We start from the raw sequence: 13,573 nt of genomic DNA, 5'->3' as shown, positions 1-13,573 counted from the left end.
AGGTCGCCGTCATGCATGTTTTAGTTGGAGCCTTTCCATAAGATAGCTGGCAATGCATGGGTGACGAGATATAGGGGATAGCAACTAGCAAGTTATTAGTAACATCTTCTTCCCGACTTGTTGTCCTTAACCTGTCGTCCTGCCTGAAGCTGTTTAGCTCAGGATGTTGGGCCCCTCCATCCCTCCTCGCACTGACTTACCTTATCGAGTTGGAATGTCACCGCCTCGGTGTACTCCGCCTTTCCTCGGTGAGGATGACCCCACCAAAGAGCTCGGGCCATCGGTGAGCGGTGTGTGGTGAGCAAAACCGGGAGTACCGAGATATCCGCCTCTGCCGCCAAGACAAGGTTGTCTGGGGATGACGTTCCAGCTACAGCAGGCGTTTTTGTGGCATCTTTTGTTGACGCGACTACTGATCAACCTTCTTTTCCCGTTGACGATATTGCCGATTACCCGGAATTTCCACGATCCCGCAATCTTTTGATTAATCGAGACCCGCGCGATTTAAATACCGAACAAGACTACACGAATTCCGGTCATGAATCGAAACGCGCCGACGACGAAATCTAGAGACGGAACTCGTGATGCAAGGCGGAAACGAAATAAGGCACGCCAGCGGTGCTGCCGCGGATGAGAAAGATCTCACCCAGATGGGTACTACCAGTGGGCAGGCCCATACAAAGAGCAAGAATACACAAAGCGGGCAATCGGTCGGGTACGATGCGCCTGAAGACTATGGCAACCTCGACGAGATGGTCGCCGACCCTGTCGCGCATAAACCCAGGCGGCATCGTCCGGGAAGAGGCGAGAGCCTGGAGGAGATGCGATCGCCTCCGCGGCCCTCCGATCTCGAAATGCAAGACACAACAACGCCTGACGAGCAAGACGAGCCCGAAACCACAACCTCGAAACCCACGGCACACGTCTCTAGGTTGGCCACGGAGTTGTATACACTCTCACACCTCGTCTTCTTTGCCATTTTCGGCACGATTGCCCGTCTGGGCTTGCAGGCTCTGACACTCTACCCCGGCGCCCCAGTCTCCTTTGGTGTGCTGTGGGCCAACGTCGGCGGCAGCCTGGTCATGGGCTTCCTGATCGAAGACCGCAAGCTCTTCAAGCAGGAATGGGGTACGCCCAACTACCACAGAGAGATCATCAAAGCCCGGCGCCGCGGAGAGCAGGCAGACGACGGCGCCGCCTCCAGCGATCTCGCGGCCGCGAAGAAGGCGCATCTCGCAACCAAGAAGACGATACCGCTCTACATTGGCCTCTCCACAGGCTTCTGCGGGTCCTTTACCTCCTTCTCCTCCTTCATCCGCGACGTCTTTCTCGCCATGATCAACGATCTTCCTCGCGCAGGTGGCGCGACCCCCGAACCGCGGGCCGGAGGGCAGTCCTTCATGGCGATGATGGCCATCATCATCGCCACTGTCGCCCTAAGCCTCTCGGCCCTCATCTTCGGTGCACATCTCGCCATCGCGCTTGAAGGGATCACCCCGTCAATCCCTTACCTCCTCGGCCGGAAAGTAATGGACCGCTGCGCTGTTCTCTTCGGCTGGGGCGCTTGGCTCGGCGCGGTCCTCCTCGCCGTCTGGCCGCCGCACGACGCCTGGCGAGGGCGCGTTGTCTTCTCCATCGTCTTTGCGCCACTCGGCTGTCTCGCGCGCTTTTACGCCAGTCTGCTGCTCAACGCACGGGTGCCGGCGTTTCCGATGGGTACCTTTGCGGTTAATATTGCAGGCGTTGCCGTGCTGGGTATGTGTTGGGACCTGGCGCACGCGGGGCTGGGCGGTGTGGTTGGGTGCCAGGTGTTGCAGGGCGTTGAGGACGGGTTCTGCGGGTGCTTGACGACTGTCTCGACGTGGGTTGCTGAGTTGACTGCGCTGCGGCGACGACATGCTTACGTATACGGCCTGGGTAGTGTTGTGGTGGGGTTTGCGGTGATGGTCATTATCATGGGTGCTAAGAAGTGGACGGATGGATTCGCGCCGTTGATGTGTACCCATTGAGCTGTTATGCGGGCTCTAGGCTGTTCATAAGCAGTCGTTCAGACTCATAAAATCGCAAGATATAGAAAACACATTGAGCATCCATCTAGTGTCTTGATGTTGGACCTCACCCAGCAGTCTGTAGCCGAACAATGAACCTCCTCCACGGCACATTAATCACGATTAACGTGGCCACGCCCTTCTGGTCTATACAGCAGGGCATTCTTGCCTGTATCAGCTCAAACACCTGCCCGAGTTCTTGGCCGGCAATTTGTTCGCGTGATATTCGCTGCCCATATCCTATCTAGGCAAGGTCAGGTTGTAGTCCTCAATTCACGAAGGCAACTACCCTATCTCGACGGAATACACATGGATAGCGCCCACCGCCTCCTGCAAAAATTTTATGAGGCAGAGAACTTGGAGGGAAGGTATGAGCAATTCGTCTATGACCTAGTGGTTGATGGTTTCGCATAGTGGTTCCCGCAAGGGTAGCGAGTTCGAGTACGAGTGTGCTCACAAGAATTGGTGGTCCTACGTAATTCCACAGGCAGCTCCTACTTTTGTACATCTTGCTTGGATATTATGCGTTCCAGTCGTTCCTAGGTGTCATGCTACGGCGGATTTCTGTTGAATCGAGCTCGCCAGTCTGAAAGTCAATTGACGCAGTGTACCACGACACCAAAGCTTGATGGGGAACCATTCGTTGGTATTTCTTGGAGAATATGTCCTCCTGGTTGCTGGGTAACCCCCTTGGCGTCTCTATTGCCATGAAGCCCGCAGCTACGCATACCGGAGGTTGAAGCTGCGGATTACACCGAACGGCCCCACATCTGCCTCTCCATCCGGTGGCTGTGGATACCGGCACGCGCCGCAGGATTCTGCAAGCATGCCCGGCCTATCAAAACACACTCCTCAGTATAGGCGCGACGTGTATGCCGGAGTCGGAAGAATTGAACGTGATCCCTTGAAAAGTTGAAATTGATCAAGTATGTCCTCCGTCCTGGCGGTTCTCTCCGATGAAATATGATGGATGACAAAGCAGGGAGGCAACCGATATCTTGGCGCCACGAGAAAATTTGGCTGGCATCGGCATTGATATTGTCTAACGTGCAGCACCAAAAGCTTAGGAACCGCTTCTCGGATCAATCGAAGAGTGAGAAGCAGGACAGACCATGTGTTTAAATGGTTGGGTCTCATCTGCCAAACTTTGCCTGCGCTATTTACCCCCCAGGCCGCCAAGCTCATTGGGAAGCATAAGAAGGCGCAGTCTTCGCCCTCGTCTGCCAAGAGCACAACCACTGCCAAGATATTGGAGAATCACCATAACAGCAAGCAGAGTCGTTGACAGCTACACCATCTGGCTGTAGCGATCGTCAATCGGCCGCGTTGCTACGTTGAGCACAGCCTCCCATCCAAGTTTGACGATGCTCTTTGCCACGCCCAATCACCTTGGATCTTATCCACGTTGAGATCCAGACTGGTTTTGAGCCCAAGCCGTATCCACGGCCGAAAACCGTAAACCATTCTTTATCGAGAACAGCTTCAAATGAGCTATCGGAGCTTTGCCTTGGCTCGGAGAGTCGATAACAACCAAGAAGCGAGGGGCATAGCCAACCTCTTGGCCCTATGAAAGTCGCTGCCTCCATTCTCCTGATCTCAAAACTCCATATAACAAAATATTTGATTGATCAGCGAGCGTGAAATAATCCGCTCTGGTCGTTTGAGGCCTTCAGATATAATAAACAATTGGTTAGTTGCCCCCCAATATGCAGGTACGAGGTACTTATTCACAGCAAAAAAGAGTCGTATGTTCAAGATATGTTCCGCATAGACGTGTGTACGACCTTGAGAGTACACGACTAGAGGTATAAGTAATGTGGAGGTGTGCGGTCGCTACCGTTACCCCATATTCGTTTTAATCTAGACGCCAAGGTTCTCCAATAGCACCCTCACTCCATGAACCGAAGAAACCTAGTCCTCGGCCCTTCCTCAGAACAGCCGATCTCGAGGTCTATGGCCAAGATTCACCACCCATGATGGGTAGCAAGGTAGGTAGCCCATCAATTAGGCCCACGTGGACGAGATTTGCGCTTGCTATTCGACATCTTCGTTTACCTGCGCGAGTGCTTCATCTCGTCAATTGTCCCCTATATAATGACCGGGTGGAATGTTTATCGAGACAATTTAGACAATTGATACGATATACCGGGCTTCTTTTATACAAGTGTAAGGTGTCTCTGCTTTAACTATCGGTGTCGGATTAGAAGTCTAATTCAACCGCGGCATACAGCCGACTGCGCAGGGGCTAATTAGGGGCCCTATTTACGATTATCGTAGCTAGCCTAACCTACGGTTAGAACCTCCTTTTTATACTTACGTAAATATTTAAATAGTTTAATTAATCTTTTCGTTAATTACGGTTCGAACTAACTACTTTATAATAGGGATATTAATACTAATTAGTAATTAAATTCTACTATTGTAAATTAGTAAGGTATCTTGCTATATAAAAGAGACGACCTCTTAATACTATATAAGATAGGAGACTCGTACTAATTAACTTTATAAAAGTAAATAAAAAAGGAGGTAATTCTTAAATACTATACGGAATTAAGTAATCGTAGCCCTTTATTACTTATAAGAGGTCGACGTTTATTATATTAAACTATGTTAATTAATAAAACTACTTAAATAACTAGTTTTTTACCGTCGCCCCGAGTAGCTTTTTTACTAAACGACTTTTTCTATAGCCGGCTTATAATTAAAAATTAACTAATTAAATTAATAAAAGGAAATACTTACGTAACGACTACTCGCTTAATTAATTAGTATAACGAACGAGCTTAATAATATAATATAAAAGAATACTATATAATTAAAAAAGGGGATCTCTAAACGTAAATATTCTTATTTAATAATAAAAATAACCTTATAGGAGTTATTAAGCTAAGAAATCTATAGTATATAAAAAAGTCTATTATTATAAGGATTTTATAAGTACGCCTTTAAGCCCGTAATCTAAATAACCTCTTTATAGCTCCCTTAACTACCCCCTAGGTATTACTTAAGAATATAATATAGGGGACGGTTTAATAAAAAAAGAGGGGATTTAGAGGTCCTAATAGTATTAAGTTAAGAGTATTACGGATCTCGGAGATTAACTTAAGAAGAAGGTAGTTATTTTAAAATAGTTTTATAACCTCTCGCTAAAGTTATTATTAACTTAAGAAAAGGCTAAAAAGACGAGGATCTAAAGGAAAAAAAAAGAATCCTCTAGAGGGCTACTAAAGGGCTTCTTTTTATACTAGCTCTTAGTACGAGATTATTAATTTTTAAAAATCGGTAACTAATAAAAATCCTAAGACTAATTATTATATCTTATTATAATAATATAAACGTTTATTGCTATTATTATTAAAAAGAACTATTAGAACCTACCTTTTTATATTAAATAAAAAAGAGGATCTTAGTAAGTATAATAGTTAGCGATTTAAAAAAGTAGTAGTAATTACTAAAAATAATAAAAACGAAAGTAATAGCGAGATAGCGAGAGGAAGCGGGAATTTCTTAAACTTTAATAAATTCGTTAAGTAGTAAAAGTACGGATTTATTATAACTAGCGCGCGGATTAGATATATCCCTATTAAAATTAAATACGCTAATAATTACTAATACGGGCATAAGCTAGAGTACGACCCTTAGTAAGTTAGGGTAAGGAAAAAGAGGACGAAACCCAATCCTAAATAAAATCCTAATCCCTTATAAATAAATAAATATTAACCCAGACTATTAGGGGACGTAAATATATAAAATTACGGATTAGCTTAATAATAAGCAAATTAACGTAGTATTAATCTATTTAACTAAGGTTTACAAAAAAAAGGGGCTATAAGGGTAACCCCTATTTTATAAGATCGCAAACGACCTTAACTACTAACTAAATAAATAGTTTATAAGCGTAAGCTTAGGAATTATAAAAGTAGTTAATAAATTCCTTTATGGGCGAGGGGTATTACTAGCGCAACTATAATTACGAGAGCTATATAAAATATTAATAACGATAATTATAGAGGAGGAATTCGTGCTATAGAACTAGGTATAGGTCGATAGAGCGTATAATCGCTTTTACGAATTTTAAAAAAAAAGTAAACGACTTATATTTCCTCCCTATAATTACTAACGGAAATCTATTATTATAAAAGGATATACCGGGGTAAAATATAGTGCTAGAAGTACGATAATTAATAATTCTACTTATTTCGATTTATAACTTGTTACTATTATTAATACGAAATTCGGCGCCGATTAGTTAATAAAAAAAGAGATAAACGACCCGAAATTATTAATAATACGTAGCGACGTAGGGATCGTATATAAATACTAAAAATCTAGTAATAAATACGAAGTAATTTATAGACCTTAAGAAGATCTTTTTAAAAAAGAAATTATATTCTAGGGGGGAAGTATAAGGTTTTATAAAAAACCCTAACGATATTTTATAATTATTACGAAAAAGTTAGAATTAAGGAATATTAGTACTATTTAGTAATTAATATCGTACTTATAAACAAAGCTTCTAATTATTATTACGAAGCAGTACGTAATCTTAATTAAAACGACTTTTTTAGTATAATTAACGTAATCTAAAGCCGCTTCGAGACTTATAATAAGAACTTAGAGCTCTTATTTAAGCTATGAGCGATTTTTTTTATATTTATAGCTAGGATAATAGAGGGTAAATTGCGAGTAAAGATCCTTAAAGGGCTTATTAATCGAATTAATAAGCTAGTAAAAACCTAGCTAAATAAGGGGATAAACGAGTAGAAAGTTAGATATTTTTATACCGTAGTTTAGCGTATACTAGAGGTAAAAATAACCCTATATTAAGTACCCAAAGACTACGAGACGCTCTACTCGAGGCTAAGATCTAGCTTTAATATTAAAGCAAAAATACTATACTAAACCTATTTCTAAATATACGACGGCCCTTATTAATAATATTAAGTTAATTAAACGTATAATAAGAAAAAAAAAGAGGCTAGATATAGTAATTATTAGTAAAGAGGCTAAGATTCGTTAAATAGGTAGAGATTTAACTTATAGGTAGGGTAATAGAAGAGGTAATACTATATTTATAAAAAAAAAAAGTATTAGTTAAGTAACTACTCTAAAAAAGAGCGTACTAAATCGTACGAATAATATAAAAAATCGAGGGTAGTAAATAGTAAAACTAGCCCTCGTCGGTTTAACTAATTCCTTATTATATATAAGGGCAGATCCGGGGGTATAGAACTTAGTAATAGTAGCTAAAGTAATAGCTTAAAGTATATACTCCCTATAGGAAATTTAGAAAATAAAGAAGATCTTACCCCCTATATTAACGAATTAGATTATAACGAAATTAACGATATTAATTACTCTTTTTTTACCTTATTAGCCTTTAGAAAATATATAAGGCTAAACGAATAGAGGGTAGTAAAAGCTCTTAATAAGTAGGCTTTTATTTATAGATAATAAGAGAAGGTCCCTTAGATAACGGATACGGAAGTAGCTAAAAGGGTAAATTTAATAGTACCAAAGCTTATTTTTTTAATAAGTAAGGAAAAAACGCTATCTCTCTTAATATTTAAAAAAAAAGAATATAGTACTAGGTAAATCTAGGGGTAGCTAGAGGGGTCCTTTTTATATTACTTAGATTACTTAAATACTAAGCTCGTATAAGCATTTTATATAAGTAAAAGGTATAGCCTAAATAATTTCTATAAAATTATTTTAGATACTAGGGCATCGTAATAGTTAATAAGAAGAAAAGGGTAATTCTAAGTATTATAGAAAATCGCGCTAATAATACTTAATACGTTAATAGCGGGTATTATAAGGATTAGCTTTAGCTTAGGTAAGGAAATCGTTACCCTAAGTACGGTAGAAATAGAAACACACTTCGGAATAATAACTTTTTATATCCTACTCGTTAATACCTTATTTCTTTTATATTTAAAAAATATAGATCGACTAAGTATTATATTTAATAATACGAAGAATAAAATCTCTAGCTATAAATACTTTAAAATAGTTAAATAACAATAGGGGTACGCGTTTATAAGGCTTATTAACAATACGAAGTTAATTAATTACTTAACGAAAAGTAAGCTTAGATAACTATATTAGAGATTTAGTTACCCGTCGGTTACGAGGCTATATAACCTCTTAAAACATTTAGGTAATAATAATATCGAAATAGGGGCGCTAAAGTAGTTAACGAAAGTATACTACTAATACTAAATAAATACGTAAAGCCTATATAAATTTAAATTTAAATTGCGTAATAAGCTTAACTTTAATTAAGAAATTATTATCGATATTTTCTATTTAAATAGTTAACCGGTCCTATATATAATTAACGAGGCTATATTATTTTAAATAGGGTAATTCTTACGGGATCTATAAGTAAAAATAATATAAGTAGCTCTATAAAAAAGCTAGATCGATATATATTAAGGACTACTAGATAGTATTAGAACCGATACTAATACTAGTTTTAAGTTAGTAAAATTTAAAAAAAATACGACGGCCTATAGTATATAATTAAAAGTCGTACCCGTTAAAGCGCACTATAGTATTAAAAAGGTAAAAAGGGCGCACTAGTAATTAAAAAGAGCGTTTAAAATTATTAAAGAGGAAAATCCTAATTTTAATAACGACGAATACTTTTAAACGGTACTTAAATACTATAACGATATTATAGGGCCTAACGGGCTTATATTAACGCTTTTAGTATTTAAAGTATATTTAAGAATAACCTTAGCCTCGCTACTATTACTAAATATAAGCTAGCGAGCTTAAGTAGTTAAAAAAGTAATATAGGTACTACGCAAAGTAAATATAAGAAAGTAAGTTAATAAGGTAATTACTATATATAATAAGCCTAATATAGGGGTTAATTTAGATATACCCCTAAATTCGGATATATAAGTATAGTACGAAATTACTTAATAATAGGCTAGGCTATATAAATTAATTTCCGTTAACGAGCGTTTTTATATAGTTATAAGAGATCGTAACTAGTTACTTAAGGTATTAATTACGGTAGTTAAATTATATTATATAAATCTTATCGAGGTAATTTCTAGCTTATAAGAAGAAGAAGAGCTAAGGGAAGCTATATAACCCGTAGTAAAGGTATAAAAAATCATCCTTAACAAAATCGTTATAGTAGTATTAATAAATAATAAAGAAAAGGAAATTACTAAAAGGGCACTAATACTACCGACAAGACGTCGCGAGAGACTATAACGGTAAGCACTAATATAATAATTTATTACTAATAACGAGGTAATTAATACTTTTTATATAGTAAAAAAGAAAGCCGATTTCGAGCTAGTAGTTAAACTACGTAAAGAAGGCGTAATTATAACTACTAAAAAGCCGTATAAAGGATTAGATCTTATTAAAGTAAATACTCTACGTAATTAAGGGGTCTATTAATTTATCTTTTATAATCTAAAAAAATATATAAACCTCCGCATATTTAAATCGTAAATAATTCGTAAAATCAAAGGAAAAGGAATACCCTAACTATATAAGAAGTCTAAATACGTAATTTAGGGGTACGGCGACGTTAAAAAAATAATACTATTTATATAATTACCTATTATATAGCGCTATAGCTAATAATTAATAATAGTACTAATAGTATCGTTATAAAAGAAGGGATACGAGATTTAGAGCCGTGATATTACCTAGGTATATACCTAATCGGCTACAGGGCTTATAAAGAAAATCCTAGCCTATTTACTAAAAGAAATAGTTAGTAAGTACTTAGAAGGTACGATTATTAAAGTACTTAAGCTACTATATAAGCTCGTAAAATCTGGCACCTATTAGTAAGCTATTTACTACGATTTTTATATTAATTAATTATTAATAATTACTTTTATATATAACCCGTACTTATTAATTACGGAGTATAAAGGCGATTAATTTAGGATTATTAGAATATAGACCGACGATATATTAAGCCTATTTAATATTAACTTTATAAAAAAAGAGGATAAGGAGCTATAAAAAGCGGGCTTCGTAGCGAAGCTAAAAGAGGTCCTTATAATAAATACCCCCTTAGTATTTAATAATAGGATTTTTATAATTAAAAAGGAAACCGTCGTTTTTTAGTAAAAGGGGTAGGGCAAGAAGATTAACCTCGTTAACTTAAATATAACTAATATTAAGAAGTAATATAAGGCTAAGCTTATATAAGGGGTATATATTATAAATATTTATTAGCCTAAGGTAACTTTTAACTACGCTAGGGTAGTATAAACTATAGATCTAATTAAATAAAACGTTAAGGTACTTAATAAGTAACTTAAGTAATAGTAAATAAATCTCGATCGAGGTCTCGTTTACTACCTAATCGACCTTGCGACTAGTAAGCTCTACGTTTTTGTTAATAAGTTATTTATAAATAATAACGACCTTACTTCGTAATTAGGGTATATTATTATCCTAGTTAACGAGAGTATAAGTAAGAGCGAATTTACTATATATAATAATATAATCTACTACTCATTAACTAAAAATAAGTAGGTAATAAGAAGTATACTAGCGTTAGAGGTTTATAATATAATTAACGGCGTTAACCTCTTTTACGTAATTTTAATAACGCTAAGGAAGATTACTAATCGAATTAGCTTTCTACTTATTCTAACGGTTATTTATACTAATTCTTACTTACTATATAAATACCTCGTTAAATTAGGAATAACGAAAGAAAAGAGGCTTATAATTAATATTATAGCCCTTAAATAATTATATAAAAGGCGTGAGATATTTAAAATCCGTTAGATTAATAATAAAAATAACCTCGTAAACGCTTTTATAAAAGTAATATTAAATAAGGGATTAGAGTAATTCGTAAGTAGTAGAAAAATTACTATACGAATAGAGGGATAGGTTATATAAAAAGAATAAAGAAAAGGGGGAAAAGGAGACGACTTAATAAACGGGCCCGAGGTTAAATTATACTTCTAATTATAGCGGTTAAATTAATAAAAAAAAGAGAAAGTTAATATTAAATTAGAAGTTTAATTTAACCGTAGTATATAGCCGACTATATAAGGGCTAATTAGGGGCCCTATTTATAATTATCGTAGCTAGCCTAACCTATAGTTAGAACCTCCTTTTTATACCTACGCAGATATTTAGATAGTTTAATTAATCTCTTCGTTAACTACGGTTCGAACTAACTACCCTGTAATAGGGATACTAACAGTCGGCCTAGCAAGGCAAATCGAAACGTATATACGCTCTCAGCCCGCCATGGCCATCTTCAAAGGCTTCGTCGAGAGGCTCAAGTCTTTCAGTCCACAGGAAAGAAGAGCCATATTCTTCTACATCTGCGGTATCATGCTGTACAAGTTCGGCCTTGAAGCGTTCAACGGGTCAATCACCGCGCTCGCCACGAACCGTTACGACTACGAAAGCGACACTAGGGGCACGCCATCCCGCACTTTTGAACGACTCGGTCTCCTCCAGGGACTGAACCAAGCCACGCAGTGTGTCGGCTCCATCTTAATTGCACCTCTCATCAAACACTACCGGACGAAGAATGTTCTCTCAGCAGCCATCGTCCTCTTTGGTCTGATGACGGCAATCCTGCTCATCCTCGATGCTGCGACGGGGGGTACTTTTGTTCCAGAAGCGTACCGAAAGAAGCACCCCAAAGATGAATGGTCTTACTACGGAGATTACAACAACGACGCCATTATACCCATCTACACGGTCACGGGCATCGCATATGGCATGGTTGAGCTCATCCGCCGCGTTATCCCGCGAGATATCGTCGGAGGGAACGTTCAGAAACTTCGTCAAATGGACAGTTTGGTACACATTTTTTACGAGGTCGCCGGTACATCAGGGGCCTTCGTCACAGCGCTGGTCCTCATTCCCAATCTCGGCAATAATCGCTCCTTCGTCATCACCCCAATCTGCTTCTCTCTCGCGGCAGTTCTGTGGTTCTTTGTCGTGGACGGCAGCCACGACCGCAACGCCCTCGCGCGAGCTGAAGCCCGCAAAAGCAATTACTTAATCAATATTGGCAAGGGCTTCCTCCTCTTCTTCGAGTCCATATGGGTCGGCGCCAAGATCCTGTTCACCTCGACGAGATTCGTCTGGCTGGTCCCGGCATACGGTGTAGCCCTTTATGGGCACCGATATCTCGAAAATGGCATCGCACCCCAAGTGGCACGACGGTACCTGGGCAACTCGGCATGGTCACAAATCATGGTCGGCGGCTCTAATTTTGGTGAACTCCTGGGTGCGCTGTTCGTCTTCCTGTTCACGAACGTGATCAAGACGCCCATTCCGTGGCTTCGCTTAGATGCCCTGATGTTGCTCATTGTTTGGTACATCCCCTATTGGTATCCGCCCTCGGGGCAGGTCGGCCAGGCCTGGATCGTCGCCGCCACATTTTTGCCAGTTTCGTTCGGTTGGGCCGCGGGAGACGTGTCTCTGGCCGCTTTTATCCAGGCTTCTCTCGCCAGGCTAGAGGACAAGGAGAACAGGGTTTCGCCTCTCGGGGCGGTTATGGCGTTCTTGTATTCCTTCTACATTGTCACATATGCGATTGCCGGCACCTTTCTCGGAAGATACATCGATGGCGTGTACAACCGAACAGGATCAGTGCGAGAGGCGCTGGTGAATACCGCAGGAGTGCACTTCACTGTCATCATGGTCACAGTGTTTGCATCGACGTTTATTCCCAAGGGTTCTCGGTGTTTCAACCCCGAGATGCTGGATGACACGAAGTTGGACGAGGACATCGAAGAGTGCCTACCGTCGCCATCTGACAAGGATATCAAGAGCGATGTTGAGCTGAAAAAGGAGGCGCCCGTAGTCGTCTTTTGATGATCGAAGACATGGGATCTGTAGTGTTCTGAGAGTGTTCAATTTCCGCGGCTTTATTTTGGACTAAGAGAGTGTTGTTATTTGATGTCACAGAGACCGAATCAGCTTCTTTGAATGGATTCCCAGAGTGCAACGTTGCTAAGTTCCACAAATATTCAACTCATTCAAAAAGAAATGTCACCTGTCTTGGATGCAACGTATTTGTAGCCTTGCCCTCATACAAAAGTTCATATTAAGTTTAGGCACCCGTCCATCCAAGATTACAGACCTTGACGGCAAGGAGAACTCTCAATTCACATTACCCTTGAGAACCCAGTCCCTTCCGCCTTTGCTTCAGAGGTCAGGCAAAAGGCAAGTAGGCTGTTCTACCCAATTACATAATTGCAATGACGTGGACTGCGGCAAATGTACCCGGCGCTTAAGGAGTTGTCTCATCCTCCAGTGTCTGCTAAGAAACGGAACTCAGCTCCACTCACCTGTTTACATCTTTACCATTTCGCTTGTATGCTCTTACAGTTCGGCCAGTTTTGCCTGAGATTGAGAGTTTGATCTCAAAGACGTTTGTAATACTCCGAGTCTCCTCAATGACGCAGTTAAGTCGGCCACTCCGTGGCATTATCATCGTCTTGTATCAAAGCGTCTCTCGGCAGGAGGCCTCTACGAAAAGAGGAAAATTAGCGATT

General features: G+C 39.7%; 4 protein-coding genes across 4 annotated transcripts; 3 read left to right on the top strand and 1 right to left on the bottom strand.

Moving 5' to 3' along the window:
• Window positions 1-584: 584 nt before the first annotated feature.
• CLUP02_02859 (uncharacterized protein) lies at window positions 585-2,009 on the top strand (the record flags this gene model as incomplete). The annotated part of the gene is made up of 1 exon (XM_049281887.1): window positions 585-2,009. One exon carries the CDS (start codon window positions 585-587, stop codon window positions 2,007-2,009), a length of 1,425 nt encoding a protein of 474 aa, XP_049139030.1.
• A 106-nt stretch (window positions 2,010-2,115) lies between these two features.
• CLUP02_02858 (uncharacterized protein) lies at window positions 2,116-4,093 on the bottom strand (the record flags this gene model as incomplete). The annotated part of the gene is made up of 9 exons (XM_049281886.1): window positions 2,116-2,292; window positions 2,358-2,438; window positions 2,506-2,519; window positions 2,604-2,883; window positions 2,945-3,090; window positions 3,213-3,336; window positions 3,437-3,638; window positions 3,942-3,999; window positions 4,063-4,093. The coding sequence occupies 9 exons, from the start codon at window positions 4,091-4,093 to the stop codon at window positions 2,116-2,118; spliced, it is 1,113 nt and encodes a 370-aa protein (XP_049139029.1).
• A 3,748-nt stretch (window positions 4,094-7,841) lies between these two features.
• CLUP02_02857 (uncharacterized protein) lies at window positions 7,842-8,069 on the top strand (the record flags this gene model as incomplete). The annotated part of the gene is made up of 1 exon (XM_049281885.1): window positions 7,842-8,069. A coding segment is annotated over one exon (228 nt), but the record flags the coding sequence as incomplete, so codon positions are not given.
• A 3,234-nt stretch (window positions 8,070-11,303) lies between these two features.
• Window positions 11,304-12,890, top strand: CLUP02_02856 (uncharacterized protein; the record flags this gene model as incomplete). Its single annotated transcript, XM_049281884.1, has 1 exon — window positions 11,304-12,890. One exon carries the CDS (start codon window positions 11,304-11,306, stop codon window positions 12,888-12,890), a length of 1,587 nt encoding a protein of 528 aa, XP_049139027.1.
• Between the last annotated feature and the right edge of the window lie 683 nt (window positions 12,891-13,573).

Source organism: Colletotrichum lupini, chromosome 2 (assembly GCF_023278565.1).
Source record: "Colletotrichum lupini chromosome 2, complete sequence".
NCBI lineage: Eukaryota > Fungi > Ascomycota > Sordariomycetes > Glomerellales > Glomerellaceae > Colletotrichum > Colletotrichum lupini.
This window is presented reverse-complemented; position numbering and strand designations above follow the sequence as displayed.